The 20,781-nt window shown below is 36.0% G+C and overlaps 1 protein-coding gene across 19 annotated transcripts in view; it reads left to right on the top strand.

The window, feature by feature from the left end:
* The window catches only part of acaca (acetyl-CoA carboxylase alpha), an 84,268-nt gene that overhangs the window by 14,822 nt on the left and 48,665 nt on the right, over positions 1-20,781 (top strand). For all 19 annotated transcript variants that reach the window (XM_077206442.1, XM_077206439.1, XM_077206435.1 and 16 more), the window contains exons 3-19: positions 1,846-1,978; positions 3,480-3,618; positions 3,890-3,999; positions 5,247-5,328; positions 5,427-5,525; positions 8,033-8,139; positions 8,219-8,329; positions 9,402-9,611; positions 9,763-9,933; positions 11,074-11,235; positions 11,732-11,895; positions 12,183-12,333; positions 12,571-12,674; positions 18,054-18,281; positions 19,065-19,215; positions 19,403-19,537; positions 19,648-19,794. In XM_077206442.1, coding sequence (XP_077062557.1) covers positions 1,846-1,978; positions 3,480-3,618; positions 3,890-3,999; positions 5,247-5,328; positions 5,427-5,525; positions 8,033-8,139; positions 8,219-8,329; positions 9,402-9,611; positions 9,763-9,933; positions 11,074-11,235; positions 11,732-11,895; positions 12,183-12,333; positions 12,571-12,674; positions 18,054-18,281; positions 19,065-19,215; positions 19,403-19,537; positions 19,648-19,794 — 2,404 coding nt within the window. The remainder of the gene's footprint in view (positions 1-1,845; positions 1,979-3,479; positions 3,619-3,889; positions 4,000-5,246; positions 5,329-5,426; positions 5,526-8,032; positions 8,140-8,218; positions 8,330-9,401; positions 9,612-9,762; positions 9,934-11,073; positions 11,236-11,731; positions 11,896-12,182; positions 12,334-12,570; positions 12,675-18,053; positions 18,282-19,064; positions 19,216-19,402; positions 19,538-19,647; positions 19,795-20,781) is intronic.

The raw sequence follows: 20,781 nt of genomic DNA, 5'->3' as shown, positions 1-20,781 counted from the left end.
GGATGGGAGGGGCGGGTGACATTCATTTCAGTTTACGTTTTCGGCTGTTTTTTATATTTTTTTATTTCGGCCCGAAACCGATAATGTCATTTTCAGCCGAACATTTTCGGCGGCCGAAATTTTGGTGCACCCCTACTCACCAATAATTGTGTCAAATAGGCTAATTGTGATTTCAGTATTGAAAATGTTTTGCGTGATTATGATTTTTGCCACAATCGAGCAGCCTTAGTATATAATACGTGTTTTGCTGGTCTGTGTATTATTGGTTGTTGTCTCCCCTCTTCCCACCCTCTACACTCCACCTTTTCCACAGCTTTACATATTAACAGTTTGTGGAAAATACTTTTTCTGCAGTGTTTTTCCACGGTTGTTTAGTTGTGAAGGACCAGGCTAAAACAATTTCATGACGTCTGACAGAAGAGTCAACAGCTTTCACGCATGTCTTTCAAAATAAAAGTCTTGCATCAGAAAATATGTGTGTTTTTTTGGTTGTTGTTGTTGTCTTTTAACTGTACATTCCGTGACCCACTCAAAATGGTCTTTCAACTCGCCAGTTGAGAAACACTGATGTACAGTATACTGTTCAGTATTAAGTGTGTTGCTGCATTCTAAACATAGCGAAATGTTTTTGCATGAAATGTAGAAGTTCTTTATTTCCCTTCTGAAGCCATCCATCATTCATCATATATAAAACATGATCAAAATCATTTTCATAGTTTAATATTTTTGGAATGTGGCAATTTTTCTGCCAAATCAGCATTTTTGTACACTGCCTTTCATATGGCATGCAGGAAAACATGGATATGTTGCCACAAATTAAGAATTTGTTCCCACAATTGAATGTTTATTTTTTTATTGTTAAATCATGACCATGTTAGGCTAATTTGATCCATTGTTTTAATGTAGTTATGTCATGGCCACTTTTTTTTTCTCTCGCATACGTGTTGCTCCATATTTTTGTACTGAATTGAAAAGATTCACTGTTGTCAATGCTATCATTTCCAAGTGTACTTATACAGTGGTGTGAATAAGTTAGGCTCCCCATGCTAAAGTTGCCTAAAAAGAGGAATAAAAAATCATCTTTTGGAAATTGATCTTAATGGCTTAATTGGAAAAATGAGGAAAAATCCAACCTTTAAGGACACCAATTTTCTTTGTGTATGAATAATGTATCATAAATAAATAAATGTTCTTCCTTAAAATACAGGGTGCATAAGTCATTGCCCCCCTATGTTAAATTCCCTGATAAAGTTCCCTTGGCCTTTGGAATTAAAATATCCCCACATCATCACACACCCTTCACCATATCTAGAGATTGGCATGGTTTTATTTCAGTTAGCCTAATAGCTGGTTTGATTTGCATTGAAAGATGATCTTATGGAAAGTGCCCCATGCCAATCTCTAGATATGGTGAAGGGTATGTGATGATGTGGGGATATTTTAATTCCAAAGGCCAAGGGAACTTTATCAGGATGCATAGTATCCTGGATCCATGAAATAACTGGCCTTTAAAAATAAAAATCTGCCTGCCTCTATGGGAATTTAACATAGGGGGGCAATGACTTATGCACCCTGTATTTTAAGGAAGAACATTTATTTATTTATGATACATTATTCATACACAAAGAAAATTGGTGTCCTTAAAGGTTGGATTTTTCCTCATTTTTCCAATTAAGCCATTAAGATCAATTTCCAAAAGATGATTTTTTATTCCTCTTTTTAGGCAACTTTAGCATGGGGGGCCTAACTTATTCACACCACTGTATATGTAGTGTTAGTATTGTTGTATTCAGTGTATCCAAAGGCCACATTGTGAATTAGGTTTGGTTGTGTTTGTTTCTCAAGGCCGAGCATGTCAGGACTTCACCTTGTTAAGCAGGGCAGGGACCGTAGACGCCTGGACCTGCAGAGAGACTTTACTGTTGCTTCTCCCGCTGAGTTTGTCACCCGCTTTGGTGGAAACAAAGTCATTGAGAAGGTAAGATCCATGACTGCTGTCTGCTGTGCTGCTATACAAGCGAGGTCCAGTGTTATTTTGATATAATTAAGAAACCATTATATTTTTTATTAATATTTTGAATTGTTATATTTATATTTTCTGTATTCATTTTAGTTAGTTCAAAAGTTCAAGTTTAGTTAAAGTTTAAGTAATTTATGTTTTTGTCATTTTAATTATCATCATCATCATTATTATTATTATTATATTACATTAAATGGAGGCTACTTTCAGACTGCAGGCAAAAGTTGCCCAAATCGGATTTTTTTGTTCATATGTGATTTGTATGGAAGTAAAATAATGACAAATTGTTTTTTTGAAATAAAAGAGCTTGTTGAATTGCACTACTTGAAAAAAAAGATGCATTGCATTAAACCTGCTTGCATTTTTATGGGCTGAAATTCAACATGGTTCTATATTTAAGCTGTGAATATTTAAATTCAAAACATTTTACACACATTTTCATTTTTAAAAATTCAATAATCCATATTCACCTTTCAGATTTCACTTCCAAAATATTAATCATGTTTAAAAATACAACCCATAATATTCGACAGGCAATTTTCGGTCCATTTTATTTCACTTTCATCAAATTTGCTTCCAAAAATTCAGCGGTTCAAATTCGACAGAAAATTCAACATTTGACATCCGGGAAACGGCAGGAATATCAGTAGATTGCCGATTGATAATCTCCGTAGCTGTTAGTCGGCAATGGGTGAGAGAGTCATTCATTCATAAAAACAGATTTACAGAAATGGAGCAAGCGGTAAGTATTTGTGTTGATTATCAGGGCCAGTATAGCTATGGAAAAGCTGATAAAGACACAAAAGCTGTGTTTAAATTTAAGTCTTCACATTTAGTTTTGCACATGTATAAGCAGCTTTCTCTACCGTGATCGAGATTATGTTATTCCCCGATGCTGATGTACAGATAAAACGTTAAACTTAATATCAAGGTGCTGTGCTGTGCTGCAGAACTGGGGATTCCCTCAATACTTCATTCTCCAGGATTCCCCTGCGGTCAGGACTCTTAACGCTTCATGGATTAATACAGTGACATAAAGGACCAAACTCGCACCTTATTAGGGATGTAGGATATACTAGATATTGGAACAGGCTAGCGGATTCAGAATATGAACGTAACGCGAAAAGTGTCACGCTAAGCGATTCCTAGTGAAATACTGGAATGAAGTTGACTTGACACTGGATATTCGCACATTTAGGGACCGTTTCTAAAGTTACATACGACATTGGTACACACGTTTCTAACTTCAATAGCATTTGAAGAGAATGACTTGGAGTCATAAAAACAACTTTGTTAATTTTTACCACAGGGGGACTTTAAATTTAACCACATTATAAAGTGTTAATGTCCAGTTAACATTTATTTAACGGTTATTATTTCAATAACAGAATGGTTTTAGTTTTAGTTATCTAATCCTGGTCAGACGAAGGCTGCTGAATATCATATTTTGTTGCTCCAGGTCCTCATTGCCAACAATGGCATTGCTGCTGTGAAGTGCATGCGCTCCATTCGTCGCTGGGCTTATGAAATGTTTCGGAATGAACGGGCTTTACGGTTTGTCGTCATGGTCACCCCAGAGGACCTCAAGGCCAATGCAGGTACGTTTGAAAAAGCTTGGCTTAACTGTTATGCCATAATAGTTGAAAAATAGCTGAAGGACACCTCCCCCACTCCTAGCTCCATCATGGACTGTCAAATGTATTTAGACATGATTACATTGGTCCTCCCTTTTCATTGTTTAAGTTATGTCAGTTGGCTTTGTTGGCCTAATTTGCAAAGAAAGAGTTCAGTGAGGAGGAAGTTATTTGTGAAAAGGCCTGTAATCTCAAATGTGCTCAATTAAATACAGATGTTTAACTATGTCTACAGAGTACATCAAGATGGCAGATCACTATGTACCTGTCCCAGGAGGGACAAACAACAACAACTATGCTAATGTGGAACTCATTTTGGACATAGCTAAACGAATTCCTGTTCAGGTAAATTCATGTGAGCTTTCATGGCTGGTGATCAGCAAATAATAAGTGGCTCCATAAAGTATTTAGACACTTCTGTTCATCATATAAAGCGATCATTTCTCTTCACAAGAATTGGATTAAACCCCTCGATTCATATGAATTTATTTTGCGACACCCTTACTGTATGTCTTTTTTGGATTATCTAAGTTTTGGTTACCTGGACTTTCAATTGGGAGGACATTAAAAATATCAAAATACCAACATTTGAAAATTCTGTCATCATTTACTCGCCCTCTACTGAACAAAAAAGATGATATTCTAAAGAATGGGATCCATCAACTGCTTGGTTTCTGACATTCTTCAAAATATCATCTTAAGGGTGAGTAAATGTTAACTAAAGTCTTATGGGTTTGGAATTACTTCAGAGTGATAAATGATGACATAATTTTCATTTTTGAGTGAGCCAACCCTTTAAAATTTATTGATGCCATTAAATTAGATACCATTATATCAAATTCTGAGGCAGGGTTTCCTAAACTGGAATTTGTTAACCTCTGGGATTCTTGAGTTTATGAAAAGCCAATCATGAATTAAATCATAAAAATGTAAATCAGGCTTTTTAACGCCTAACATTCGAAAGTAAAGAATTTAAAACATTAGTATTGTAACTTAGTATAAAATAAAAGTATTATTATAATTGTAAATGTATTTTTCACTTTGAATGTACAATTGTATTATTACAGTATTACTGTGATAAGAAAAATATTATTGCACTCCATTTCTGTCTTCATTTTTTTATAATAAGTCAAAAATAGTAATAATATAAAAACCATAAAGAGTGTTGATATAAAATCATTCTCTTTGCCTGTATTTTTCAACAGCAACAATATGAGGCATTATCTTAAAAGATCTCATCTTATGAAGTGTTTCCTATGAAATGTTTTACAGTTGCAATATATTGCTGTGTACAACAAATAATCACAATGTAGGTAGTAAATAATAGAAAACAAAAATGACATCAAAACACTTATAAAAGATTAAATATTAGTTTGACTGTCATGTGCGATTAACCGATATCAGAGAAGCGTGAACATGCAAACGTGTTGAATTTTTGAGATTAAATATGTTTTAAAAAGATTTTGTCAACGGCTGGGAAAAAGTTTGGGAATCCCTGTTCTAGGATGAACATTACTATTATTGCGCATGATTAGCTAGACCGATTATTGGGATTTTGCACTTATTCTCACTTTTTCACCTACTGTCTTTAGGCCGTGTGGGCCGGTTGGGGTCATGCCTCTGAGAACCCCAAACTCCCTGAATTGCTGCACAAGAATGGCATCGCCTTCATGGGTGAGACTGAGTTATTATTATAAAACACCACATTGATTTAATTATTAATGTACAGTGATATTGCTGCTCTTTCTATATTGATTTATATCTTTCATTAGGTCCACCTGGTCAGGCTATGTGGGCTCTCGGGGATAAGATAGCCTCTTCTATTGTGGCCCAGACGGCTGGAATCCCCACGTTACCCTGGAGTGGATCAGGTTAGTGTCAGTCTCAGACAGCACACCTATGAACTGTTCAGTATCTGTCAGATGTGTATATGCACACAAAACTGGTAAGATCTGAATGAAACCACCAGCTCTAATGGTTAGAGAGTCAGACTGGTAACCTGAAGTTTGCCGGTTTGAGTCTCCCGGACGCCACAACAAAAATGGCTGTCCACTTCTCCGTGTGTGTGTGTGTGTGTGTTTTCACTACTCACTACTCCCAATGTGTGTGCACTAACTTGGATGGGTTAAATGCAGTGGACAAATTCCAAATCTAACTTCGGGCCGTTGGTGAGTGTCTGTCGGGTGTCTGTTCCACACATTGGCTCTAGTCGGGCTCACATGGGTGGCAGTTCTCCTGATTCAGCATGTTGAATCGGCGTTGGGCTGTTGGTGGGAGAGATCGATCTGATTGACTGTTTGGTTTAGCGAGCGGGTCAGTGCACAAGAATAAAAGTGAAAGTGATGAACGTGAGTAAAGAAGTCAAGACGGCACAGACAAAAGGCTGTTCTAATTTTGCGTCATCTTACCTGAACATTCCAATGCGTGAATTAATCTGAATAAACTGGGAAATCTATTCATACCTAGCCCTCTTTTACAAGTTTCAAGTCTTTGAAAGATATTTAGACTCATAGTCTGAGATAATTAGTGAACTGTTATTGTTCATATCAGCGATGTCCGTCTCGACATGAAGCACCTTTTTTATGTAACGAAGGTTTGTGGAACTTACTTAACGTATTTATGACTGGTTGTGTGGAACTGATCGCATTTATATGTAACCTACCTACCTGCCTGCACTTGTACTGACACAGAATGAGAAGTAATCACACTGAGAGAATTATTAACAATATGTGTAACATATATACATTTATACCCTAGGTTGGTGTTTAACCCACTGGTGCTCTCCGTGTAGCAGCCAAAATATATATTTTTTTCATTCAATAAAATGAACCACGCAGCATGTGTACAGGACAGTGTTTGCAACAAAGAAACACAGACAACAGAGCAAACAGAGAGCAGAATGGATATATCAAAGAAGAATATCTATGAAGTAAATGTATCTAATTAATAGAATGTTAAACCAATTCAACATTTACACATCTATAGCCACTGTGTGCAACTGATAAGCTACACGCAGAGTGGATTAAGCTTTTGGAGCGCACATCCCTTTTTCACAGACATCGCTGAAAAGTTTGTAGTTTGGTCAGATATGACAATAGCAAAGTAAGTAAAATAAGGAGCATATTATTGACGTAAACTGATGGTAAAGAATAAGAGAGAGAGATGAAGCGCACTTTTATTGCATGCTTTTGATTAGTTATCCGTTCACTCGGCACATATGCGTTATTTCAATTGAAACTAAATCGTATCTGCAAGTAAAAACATGAACTGTTACATGATTTGTATTATGAGTGGTTCCCTACATTATTACAGGAAGGCGGTACAGTAAACGCATGGCTTTTCATTTTTAAGTCTTCTTTGTGCAAACATCCGAAGTAACCCAGAAAGCTTTCCCAACTTGAATGGATATTAAATCGAGTTTTCTCTCATGTCTTATTGCGCATGAACGGACAAATTCACACAAAATTATGTCAAAATGCCTGTATAGGCAAGTATACTTGTGAAACATAGGAGTTATGTCACATAGGAGTGAATGTAAAGAGTTGAAAAGAAAACATGCGTATAACAGTATGCTGGATACACGCAGCTCTTAAAGTAACAGCAGCCAAAATAAACCTACTGATTTGTCCTCAGTGTTAATCTAACAACAAAAGACACACTGCTCTTGACTGGTTGAGCCCTGCTGGAGCTCTTACTATTCACTGTGCTATTAAAGATAACATATGATAGAACAATAATACGAAAAGTGAAAGTAATAGTAGCTCCTACAATACTGTAACAGGCATAATTAGGCTTGAAAATAATTGAAGGAAATGTCTATTGGCTAAGCCAACTAATTTGATTCATATTCTTTTGGTTTCTCTGCCCTGCCCAATAGTTTTAAAAATAAAACAAATGCAATGAATACAGGTATCAGTACTCCGAAAGTACTAAAAATAAAAGTATCAGTATCGAGCTAATTCGGGGAAAAGTAGTATCGGTGCATGATACATTTGGAAAATTTTCTAGCTTAAACTGTCATAAATCTTGAATGCTTTGGCACTTGGCAAATTATTGCTGAAGTTAAAAAGTGTACTTAAAGTTATGGACGTTTAAGTTTATTGTTATGAAAAATGCACTATTTAAAATGCACAAATACTATTTAAAATTTTTATATGAAATATATATTTTTCGTGCGCTTGCACATAGCAAGTGCCAAAACCTTTACCAAGTTTCATACCATTCTGATGAAGAAATTTCTGTCAAAAATGACAGAAGAGTACTTGTAAGTGAGGATTTTCCAATTGAGAAAAACTTCTGACATGCGTACCCAAAGCACATGTTGTTGTTGTTGTTGTTTTTTGTTGGTTTGACCCCCATGATGCTTGTGTTTGTACAGGGCTGACTGTAGAGTGGACCGAGAATGACCAGAAGAAAGGAATTGTTAATGTCCCATCTGATCTGTACGAGCAGGGCTGTGTCCATGATGTGGAGGCTGGACTGAAGGTAAACTATAGACATCATTTACAAAGTGACATGTTCATAATTTGTTCTGTCAGTGACAGAGCATGTTTTTTATTGATAGGCCGCTGAACTAGTGGGGTATCCTTTGATGGTGAAGGCGTCTGAAGGCGGAGGAGGAAAAGGTATCCGAAAGGTCAACGGTCCAGAAGACTTCCCCAACCTCTTTAGACAGGTCAGAGTTGTTATTCAAGTAAAATCAAGCCAATTCAAATGTATTTGTGTAGTGCTTTTTACAATACACATTGTTTCAAAAGCAGCTTTACAGAAAATCATGATGTTTATGATATTTTAATATCTTTACTCATTTAGCAGATTTGAGCTGGGTGACAATAGACTTTACATTTTGCCATGATGCAAGCAATCAAGAAGTTCAAATATGCTGTATAGTATATATCGGCCTACGCAAGTGTATGCAAATAAAGTTGAACATAATACAGTACCATTCAAAAGTTTTAGATCCGTATGTGGTTTAATTTTTTTTTTTAAATAAGTCTCTTCTGCTCTCCAAGGCTGCATTTAATTGATACAATATACAGCTAAAATACTAATATTGTGAAATATTTGTACAATTTTAAAATGGGTCTTCTATTTGATTATATTTTAAATGCAATTTATTACTGTGTTGGCAAAGCTGAATTTTCAGCATCATTAATCCAGTCTTCAGTGTCACATTATCCTTCAGAAATCATTCTAATGTGATGATTTGCTGCTCAAGAAGCATTAGTTATTATCAATGTTGAAAACAGTTGTGTACAATTATTTTTCAGGATTCTTTGAATAGAAAGTTAAAAAGAACAGCATTTATCTAAAATAGAAAGCTTTTGTAACATTATACATGTCTTTACGGTCACTTTTGATCAATGTAATGCATCCTTGCTGATTTTCTTTTCATTTTTTCCCCCCCAAAAACAAACAATCTTTTGAACAGTAGTGTATAATCTTACAAAAGCTTTCTGTTTCAGATAGATGCTGTCGTTTGATATTTTTTTTCTTCAATTTAACAAAGAATAATGGTTTAATTCTATTCATCAAATAGTTGTATAATTCGTTATGAATTATTTTGTTAATTATTTCAAGTTATTAATTTGTTAACTGGTGAAATTGAGAATTATGAAGCCTGTGAGGTTTTGTTCGTTTTATAACTGCCACTGGAGTTTTACCCACCTTTTGGTTCGCTGTTAACTTTCCAATGTCTATTAGGATATCATTTCAGAACTATAACTTCAATACTGTGTTTTCCTCAGGTTCAAACTGAGGTTCCAGGTTCCCCCATCTTTGTCATGCAATTGGCCAAACATGCCCGTCACCTGGAGGTGCAGATCTTGGCTGATCAGTACGGTAATGCCATCTCTCTGTTCGGCCGTGACTGCTCTGTCCAGCGCAGACACCAGAAGATCATAGAAGAGGCTCCAGCTACTATTGCCACCTCTGATGTGTTTGAGGATATGGAGAAGGTATGACAGACTATCATGAGGCATCAGATTCAGCAGAAGTCGAATGCTAATGCTATATTACCCTAAAGGAATTAATAAAGTATCTGCCGCAACGAAGCACTGGGTTACTTAAACGGTTAAAAATAAAGATCTGTGTATCTGTTTGTTTCAGTGTGCAGTGAAGTTGGCGAAGATGGTGGGCTATGTGAGTGCAGGTACAGTGGAGTATCTCTACAGTCAGGACAGCAGTTTTTACTTCCTGGAGCTCAACCCTCGTCTTCAAGTGGAACATCCTTGTACTGAGATGGTGGCTGATGTTAACCTGCCTGCGGCCCAACTGCAGGTCTGTATGTGAATGTGTTTTAAAGGAATATTCTAGGAAAAAAAATGTATATATATATATTGTTCAAGTTCCATAGAAAATAATTTTATGCTTGTCCCTCATTTCGTAAAAACAAATGAAAGATGCATTTTAAATCCTCTTGTACAATTACTTCTTTGTACTGTATCTACATTACTATACAGTTGGTTGTCCTTCGTTTTTTATTTTATGTGCGTTTTATTTTATGTGGTAAACTCTAATCGGCAGCATCTGAAGCCTGCTGATGATTAAAGAGATAGTTCACCCAAAAATGTAAATTCTGTCATTAATTACTCGCCCTCATGTCGTTCCAAACCCGTCAGACATTTGTTTATCTTTGGAACACAAATTAAGATATCTTTGATGAAATCCGAGAGCTTTCTGACCCCCCTCCCCCTTTATTCAACAATAAATTGTTGAATTGATAAATTGTACGCACAAAATGTATTCTCGTCGCTTCATAAAATTAAGGTTGAATCAGAAAGCTCTCGGATTTCATCTCAAATATCTTAATTTGTTTTCCAAAGACAAACAAAGGTCTTACGGGTTTGGAACGACATGGATGAACTATCCCTTTAAGTTGTATTTAACCTGAAATTGAGTGGAATACTGTGATGCAAGCTTTTCACTTAATAACCTGCCAGTTTGCCACACAGCATAAGGCTCATTCGAATTGCCACAATCACTAGATTGGCAGCATCTAGTGAACAATATAACACCGTCTCTGCAGCAGACAATGGTCACGTGACAACTGTCGTTTCTATATAGGTCACTTTGTCGAGGCCAGTGTGCTTCAGGTCCAGTGGGAGTGAGGGAGGGGGGGGGGGGGGGGGGGGGTTAATACGCTTATGCAACACACAAAGAATGCTACAGATGAATGAGGAGAATTAATGGAGAGAAAAGGAAAGGCTGAAAAAGGGCAATGTGGAGAGAAACACAGTGGGGAATCAATTGCATAACCAAGGGTGTGTAGAAATTATAGGGGAAAGTGCATATTTGAAGACAGGAACACATGGATCTTAAATGTATGCTAATTGTTTTTAAATTGGGTAAATTCTTTTTTTTTTTTTTTTTTTGCAAGCTATTCTGGTTATTGTGTGACCTGTTTGTTCTGTAATTCAGATCGCTATGGGCATACCACTTCACCGCATTAAAGACATCAGAGTGATGTACGGGATGCAGCCGTGGGGAGACTCCCCCATTGACTATGAAGGACTCTCTTACACCCCCTCTCCAAGAGGACATGTCATTGCAGCTCGAATTACCAGCGAAAACCCAGATGAGGTGTGTGAGCCTGATTGATACTTAAAGGGTCATCATGTGAAAATTGAATAAGCTCTGATGTTGATTTCACATGCAAAGGAAGTATCTTTGAAGTCTTAAAGACCCAGAAATTCTTCTAAGAGTCAGAGAGAGGCTGGAAAATTATGACTGATTTTTGTGTATGAGTATCACTTTCCTAAAAAATATTACACAGACAAAACTCTTTTCAACATTGATAAAATAAACTTAAGCTTAACTTAAGTACCAAATCAGCTTATTCAGAAACATCATGTGACACTGAAGACTAGAGTAATCATGGGAATAAATTATATTTACATTTTTTTGTTTATATATATAATATTATATCAGAACAATATTACTGTTTTTAAAAATATATAAAAATCATACAGAACAAAAAAACGAAACACTTTTGAATGTTAGTGGTAATAAAGTTATTGCCATGTACATTTCTTGTGATGAAGCTTTGTCTGTATTGTTTTTTTTGTGTGTGTGTCAGGGTTTTAAGCCCAGCTCAGGAACGGTCCAGGAATTAAATTTTCGCAGTAACAAGAACGTGTGGGGCTACTTTAGTGTGGCGGCTGCTGGAGGTCTGCATGAGTTTGCTGACTCTCAGTTTGGCCACTGCTTCTCCTGGGGAGAAAACCGAGAGGAAGCCATCTCGTGAGTACTTCCTGGTGCTGTAAATCTGTTTTTGAGAAAAGCAGAGTACATCAGTGTTTGTCACAAAATTACTCACTTTGTCAGTTTTAATTAAAATCATGCATAAATATAAGAATCAAGCATAAATAAATCATTATGTAAAGGTTATTTCACTTATGCTTATCAATCAAGTGTTTGCTGTTCATTATTTCTAAAGTAGCGAAAAAAAAAAAAAAAAGTTTACTTATATTTGATAAAAATAACGATAATGAGATGTATTATTGATTAAACTGAATGGGTCATGTTAGGAACATGGTGGTGGCCCTCAAGGAGCTGTCCATCAGAGGAGACTTCAGGACTACAGTGGAGTATCTCATAAAGCTGCTAGAAACTGAAAGCTTCCAGCACAACACCATCGACACGGGTTGGCTGGACAGACTCATCTCAGAGAAGATGCAGGTACATGAATCCACTGTCTTCATTTCACATCACATCTCTCATGAACATGCCTGTTATCCCTTCCAGCCATTTTCAGTCAAACATTCGCCTGTGAGAGCAAGGCATTGTGACATTTCATGTTTGATGCTCAAATACACTTCCCTAATTTGAGTCCATTATACAAGTTACCATTCTGTCACATCATTTAAATGCCAAATGGAGATGGTTGTCAGTTTGAATGCCTAACTGTGGTTGTAGGCAGAGCGTCCTGACACTATGCTGGGAGTAGTGAGTGGAGCATTGCATGTGGCTGATGTCAACCTCAGGAACAGTGTGTCCAACTTCCTGCACTCACTGGAGAGGTAACAAACCCTTTTATATACCATCTTGAGAGCACACTTTATTATTATACACTTGATTTATTCTTTGGATGACTAGTCCAAATATATAAGTATTTGGGCTCAGAATTGACACAGATTTTATAATTGAATTTTGGTTCACAAGCTCTTGATTCGATTCCGATTTATTTGGATATACCTGTACATCAGGTACAGTACATGTCAGTCTCTCAACTAATGCTGTAAAGTACTATACAGGGAACCCTTTCAGTTGGTACATTACTAAAACATTAAAGGTTAAAATAAACAACGGAGTCCAAATTCAATTACTATTCACTTTTAGATATAGTAATCGAAACTCAAATAAAAACAAACATTTAAATTGCCCGTAAGGCAGTTTGTATATCAACTAATGATTTTAATGATAATTATATTTCTAATCGTTTGTTGAGACAGCCTACAACAGTAATTGTAATAAAAAAAAGTTTTTGTGACATTTATTCAGACATAAATAGATTAGTCATCTTCAACATTTTAAAGGTAGGGTAGGCAATTTATGGAGAGGCTAGCAATAGCGAACTAGCTTTGAAAGTAGGGATGCACCGATATGAACATTTTGGCCGATACCGATAACCGATAATTCTTTATATTTGAAAGCCGATAACCGATATATTGGCCGATAAATCTAAATTAAAATTTTTATATACTTTGATAGCCTGTATACATAAACAAAAGGCTCACCATTAAAAGCCTTGTCTCAAACACTTTTAACATAAATCAAACATATACAATACAGTATAGCCTAGTTTGAACCAGTGTAAGATTCCTTAACTTTTAAAATTAATTTTACACTCCTATGGGCAACTTTCTTTATTAAAAAAATGGTAACACTTTATAATAAGGTTTAATTTTGTTAGCATTAGTTAGCATGAACCAACAATTTTATAAGACATTTTTAAGAAAGTTGTACCTGTTAACATTAGTCAATGCACTGTGAACTAACATGAACACACATATTTTATTAACTACTATAACAAAGGCTATTGCTCTCTGTTAGTTAATGCATTAACAAATGAGACCTTATTGTAAAGTGTTATCAAAAAATCTATTGCCTAACAAAAAATAAAATACCTAAATAATGCAAACAAGTCATTGGATAACATTGGGCTGCATATAAAGAAACAAAATGGATCAATAAAATGGAATCGCCTCTGTACGGACAATAAGGAAATTATTTTTATCAAACCATATCATTGATGAAAATAATACGAGAACAAAATAATGGTAGTTATTAATTACACAATGTTTTTGAAAAAAATAGACATTTTTAATATTACAGTGATAGTAAACATCTTTAATAGCTTAGTTACTGTTTCAAATGACATTGCTGTGTGAGCTGCGCGCGCTGAAGCTGAAGAGAACGAACGTTAAACCGAATCGCTTTGCTAGAAGGTTAATCAACTCAACGGTTGCTGAAGAATGCAAACCCAAAGAATTTACAAATTTATTACAATAGTGAATACAATTATAATTATATGACAGTCCCAATCATAGCTTTTAATGTTTTGCATTGTTGTTTAATCTGATGCTGAAGAGAATGAGCACCGGGAAACTGAAGAACTTTTCTAGCAGGTTGTTTAAATCCACGAAACGCATCATATGTGAGATTAATCAGATATTTATTTTACATCAACTTTATATTACGACTTATCTGCAAAAAATGACGTGAATGCCTAATCGAACTTGTGCTGGTCATAATGTTGTAGTAGGCTAATCCCTGTTCTGGACGCGCTATTCCCACAACAACGCGCTGAAACGGCAACTAAACCCAGAGAATTCACAACGTTTTATTACAATAGTGTTCTCATTATAATGGCATGTATATGACAGTCCCAATTATAGTTATAAATGTGCATTGCTGTTTGAGCTGCGCGCACGCTAAATAGGCTATAAAGATGATCACCGGTAGCCTACAATGAAGCGCTACTGCATCGTTCATTAACTCAACCAAACGCATCCTATATTAGATTAATCAGATATATATACACAAAATAAACATATTACAACTTACAATGGCACAGAATGCTGCGAATGCTCAAGAGAACTCGACTGTGCTTGTCATGAAGGCTTAACTCCATAGATGCGCTCTTTCCACCACAACGCGCTCGTCGCGCTGAAACACTGGCGAACAAGAATTCACAACATTCTTTTACAGGAGTGTTTTTATTATAATGTTATGAAGCCTATGTGACAGATTTGTGCTGCACATGTTGCACGGAACTGTATCTTCCTTTTCGAAGTGAATCCAATCATTCAGAACCATCATGGCGAACAGCGGCATCTCTCAACTGAAGTAAATAATCTATTATCTATCGGCTTTGATATATCGGCCCAATTTTCTTATCGGATCGATAACGATAACATCAAAAAAGACCATTTATCGGCCGATATCGATATGTGGTCGATATATCGTGCATCCCTATTTGAAAGCATAAGGTCCCCCTTCAAAGAGTCTCGAAAACCACACCTCCTTCAAAACACATGAACATGTTCAGCAGGGAGCAAACAAAAGTGTCACGAGACACTGCGTTAAACTACCTCATGTCTCAAAGCACATAACATTACAATAATAATGAACATAAACAACTTAAAGAGCCTTGACCTGTACCACCTGACTGCTGCAGATAGGGCTATGCGATTAATCGTAATTGATTTTCAATTTCGGCTTCCAACTATTATAAAAACAATATAATTGACGTGAAACGTATTGTGCAGCTGCCGTATTCCAGTTACAGTATATTAGGTCCGTGCAGCTTTTAAAGTAACAGCAGCCAATAAATAAATCTGCTGCAGCCATTATTGTTAATCAAACAACAAAAGACAAAGATAAAATCACTCACTGCTCTTGAATGAATAAACAGCCGTTTAAAAAAGGAATAGTCTATATTTTACATTTGATTATTGATTGATTACATTGATCAATTTCTGTTTTAGGCTATTACTGATCTGAATACCACTGTTAGTACATCATCCTAAAAAACCTAAAGCACTAATTATGCAATTTTGTATTTTTGTTGGTTTTGTTTGTAATTTATTTTCTTGAATCTTATTGTATTGTTGACTGCTTACTTGTCTTCTGTAACTGTTTTGAGGACTTTTACTTACAATGAATTAATGTAGAATTCAAGTTAAATAATCGTGATTTCAATATTATTCATGTTAAATAATCGTGATTATTGAGTAAAATAATCGCGATTATGATTTTTACCATTATCGAAGAAGCCCTAGCTGCAGATTCTTTTCGCCGTTGATAGTGTTACTTCGAGTCACAAACCACTCTGAGTGTAACGTCATGGGTTCCGTCATCTCTTCCAAATTACAGTAGTTATGGCGTGAAAGCAGCATAAGCTCGTTGTTTTGGTTCAGGAGGAACTGTAAAAGGTGGCTGCTGTTTCAATTGTGGTGCTCTGTGACTGATGTCTGTCATGAAAGATAGCATGAAACGTGCTTGTGATGTCTGCGTGAGCACGGTGTGCGGAGGACCGAATGCAATGATTGGACGAACATTTTATGTTCCTACGCCTTCCTCATATGATATATATATATATATATATATATATTAGGGCTGGGAGAAAAAATCGATTCACCTAGCTATCGTGAATATTTTTTTAATTATTATTATTATTATTTTTTTACGATTCTAAAATCAATTTTTTTATTCCAGAATCGATATTAATTAAAATTCAATTGCTTTATTTTTGTCCTTGCTTGTAGACGAGGTTGATAGAAATATGGGCCACTTTCGTTCCGACAGAGGATGAAATGTCGTTATCTATGAGTGTTGAGTGACGTAATATCCCAGGTGGACGCACCGTGGAAGACACTTGAGACTGAAAGCAGTGAAAAGCCCTCGCGCTACTCATATGCTGACGGAGAGATAAGGCAATAGAGCTGCACGATTTATCTTTAAAAGACTGATCTCGATTCAAACACCCACGCGATCTTTCAATTCGTCTGTCTATTAAAATTTGACAAAATCATATCTGTGTTGGCACTTAACCGGAGAGAGTTGTCATGAAACATTTTAACAAACAGTCTTTTCAACCTCATAGTATCATTATTTCTGTGATGCAATAGTAAAAATGATCATAGAAGTACTTGGATATAAGTTTAAAGCTCAGATATGAACACTGATGTCTACAATAGCGATCAAAATCAGCTTTTGATTTAACTTGCGTCCTTAAAATAACGCTTTTATCGATTACATCATTTTGCCACTAAGTGGCGACATGTGACTGTTTAAAAAATTATTTGTTATTGAATCATTTATTCAAGAGAATGTAGTATTGTATGATGCTTCTGAAATAAAAGTCAGAAAGATTTGATTATTTGTTTTTGTAAATATGACTCATCTTATACTTCATGTACAGTCTCTGTATAAGTGTATGATTTAACTTTTCCCGATGGTCTAGTGTTAAACAAATTGCAATGTATTGAAATATCGAATCGTAATACTTGTAGAATCGCAATTCTTAAAAAAATCGCAATACATATCGCATCGGCACCCAAGTATCGTGATAGTATTGAATCGGGAGATAGGTCAATCGTCCCAGCCCATATACATATAAATAAATTTAGACCACTTCATTTAGTGATTGCTATCAGGATGTGAAGATACTTTCTACCAACATAAAAAAAACAAATTCTGTAACAAATCGCCTACCCTGCATTTAAGTAAAAATATAATAAATATGTAATATAGTGTATATATTTAGCAAAATGCTCCTCATTGGAGATATTTTTGAATTGCGATCCTGAGGTAAGTTTAGCTTTACATGGCGTTCTTTACAAGATGTTTATTGATGTCTTTCTGTGGTTGAAACACTGATTGAGCGATTACATGAGAGATCATACATTTCAGCAAGTTAGACTGTTTCTGTTAGTATACCTTCTGATGTTAATTCATTTTTATTTCGTGCTATAACTAGTACTAAAGATGATCAGTTCACGTGTGCTCTGTGCAGCGATCTTTCACTCCACATTAAAGAGCGCTGAAATTGTATTTATTTGAATTCCATGATAGAATTCACAGAATTTAAAAGCTGACACTTTGTTTGCTATCAAAAGTAACAAAATATCATAAAGCTTATTGTGATTTATTGGATTATAGGCATGCTACAAATAATGTTTAGTGAAGTTTTGCTCACGCATAAACAAAAAACGGTATAAAGTAAAAAAAAAAAACATTTTGAAATTATGAATTGGTATCAGTTCATTAAAATGAATATCAAAAAAATGGATTAATCAACACTATCAATCCAGCCCTAATAAGTTTATACGTAGTTGTTATTGTAGTCATAGGATGTTCTCACCCTTTTGCTCTCTTCTCTTGTATGTTTCCAGAGGGCAGGTTTTACCTGCACACACCCTGTTGAACACAGTGGATGTTGAGCTGATCTATGAGGGAACCAAATTTGTTCTAAAGGTGACCAGACAGTCACCTAACTCTTATGTAGTCATCATGAATGAATCTTTGGCGGAGGTGGACGTCCATCGGTTGAGCGATGGAGGTCTGCTGCTTTCATACGACGGCAGCAGCTACACCACCTACATGAAGGAGGAGGTGGACAGGTAGGATTCTGAGTGTCAATACAGGATGGAGAATACAAGAACATAGTGTTAGGAGAACATTCCATGTGTGTTCATGGTTCTCAATTCGAACGTATTTGAACAAAGGCGCAGAACATTATATTTAAATGTTGGTTTGTACTTCAGTAAAAATTAATTGATTTACAAAGACATTTATATGAAAGTGCTTTCAAAAAATCAATGCAGTTTAAAGGAAGCTTTTTGCCATTTTCGGATTGGTTGAGATTTAATTTATTTAGCCCTTTTTTTATTATTGATTTTAACCACAATAACAAAGCTGTATTTTACTTTTTTATGTATTTATGAAAGCAAGGCCTAAACTGCAAATTATCATTCAAACAAATTTAACCTTAAAAAATGTATAACAAATTTTGTTAAATACTGTCAATACTGTCAATACTGTCAGTTCAACTGTTAAAACAGATGCTGCATTATTTATTTATTTGCAATATGTTAAACAAGAAATATTAATGATTTTAACATATTTTTCCTAGTCCTGATAAAATAACTTTTTCGATAATTATTCCATTGTATTGTTACTGTTTAATTCAAAAACTGTAATAATAAGGTAATGCGTTTATCACAAAAAATAGCTCCTCATGTTATATTGTATATAGTTGCTGTTAAAAAAGGGAGTAAATTCTGAAAATTTGGAGAATTTTTTACCGAAGATAACTGGCATACATTGTATCTATATTAATATAAATGTTACTCTGTTATTGCCTATCTTGATAATTTGAGCTTTCGTTTTATTTTATCACTTAGTTATCGCATCATTATCGGTAACAAGACGTGTGTGTTTGAAAAAGAGAATGACCCATCACTCTTGCGGTCACCATCTGCTGGGAAACTCATCCAGTATACTGTGGAGGACGGTGGACACGTGTTTGCTGGACAGTGTTATGCAGAGATAGAGGTGTGTAAGATGTGACCATTTCCTGTCTAATTAGGTAGTTCTCATGTAAAATAAGATGCATAAGTAGTCCAGACTTTATGGCAATAGTCAAAGTCTGACTGCACAAGATTAAAGAGACAACAGAAACTGCATGTGTAAAATGTCTTCTTTTTTTTGCTGCATTATTAATGCTATATATGTCTTTTAGGTGATGAAGATGGTGATGACCCTGACCGCCTCGGAGTCTGGCTGTATTCACTATGTGAAGAGAGCTGGTGCGGTGCTGGAGCCGGGCTGTATCATCGCCAAACTGCAGCTGGATGATCCCAGCAGAGTACAGCAGGTATATCCATGTGTTACATGTGGTAAATGTATGATTTTAGTTAGGTTCCCTTTCAGAAGTTATAGAGAGTTGACATGGTTTAGTGTCTCCAATGACTGTGTCTGTTTCAGGCAGAGCTGTATACCGGAGCATTACCCACTGTTCAGTCCGTGGCTCTCCGGGGAGAGAAGCTTCACAGAGTCTTCCACAGCACTCTGGACCACCTAGTGCACATTATGAACGGCTACTGTCTGCCAGAGCCCTTCTTCAGTGGCAGGGTGAGAAAACGCATGTAGCTCTTCAACCACTTTATTGGACTTCATAGCAGTAATTCTCTACCTTTTGGCTCCAAGGCCCCCATTGTCCACAACAATATTCGAAGGCCCTACAGTACTTGTTTCTGCATATTCAAATTCAGAAGTTTTAAGAGCTGAATGTGTGTAATGTTGCTGTTTTAGCATGAAAAGGTATGCAACGTTACAAAGTCCACTCCATAGGGAGATATTCTTTCTATCAGTGCGCACTGTTTCTGTACTCCCTAAAACAACCTCGATTGTAGTCTTCAGTTTTCTTCCAGGAAACTACATGTCACAATATCCCTCATTTAAATAATTCCCACCCAAGGCATACGCCCTGGTTGAGTTTTTTCCGAAGAAACGTGCATTTTTCCGAAACTAAAACACAGCATTCAGACAGGGGGTGAAAACAAGTGCTGCAAAGATGAAAAATAATAAGATTTAAAATAATGTTTTTTGAACATTAAATGATGTAAACATATTCTAGTAGACCTCATAAACAAAGTTATGAATCCGTAAATGAGCATAATAAGGCCCCTTTTAAATTAGACTACCTTATATATCAAGGTTTTTCCAGGCCATGGGAATCCTGGATGTTCAAGTGTTTAAAGGCATAAATTAAAATAAGAAATATCTTAATGTGTAGTGAATGTCAGATACATAATTCACCTTTGTTGTCAAGCGTAGTTCCACACTGTTGGTTGTAATCGCAGCACTTTGTTCTACATGACTTTTCAGGGATCGCGGTCCCTTTAAATGCTCTGAATGCAATTTACTGCAATTTCCACACTGGTGACCCCGATATTAGTCTGCTGGACGTATCCAGAGACACGACACGACCAAGACTGCGAACGCCGTCACCCTCAAACTCCCCGAATTCTGGGAATCGTGGGCATCTGCATGGTTCGCCCAGACCGAAGCGCAGTTCGCGTTGCGTGAGATCACCGCGGATACAACGAAATACTACTA

Source organism: Siphateles boraxobius, unplaced genomic scaffold (assembly GCF_051911475.1).
Source record: "Siphateles boraxobius isolate OS27281-9 unplaced genomic scaffold, OSU_SipBor_1 56, whole genome shotgun sequence".
NCBI classification, from domain to species: domain Eukaryota; kingdom Metazoa; phylum Chordata; class Actinopteri; order Cypriniformes; family Leuciscidae; genus Siphateles; species Siphateles boraxobius.
This window is presented reverse-complemented; position numbering and strand designations above follow the sequence as displayed.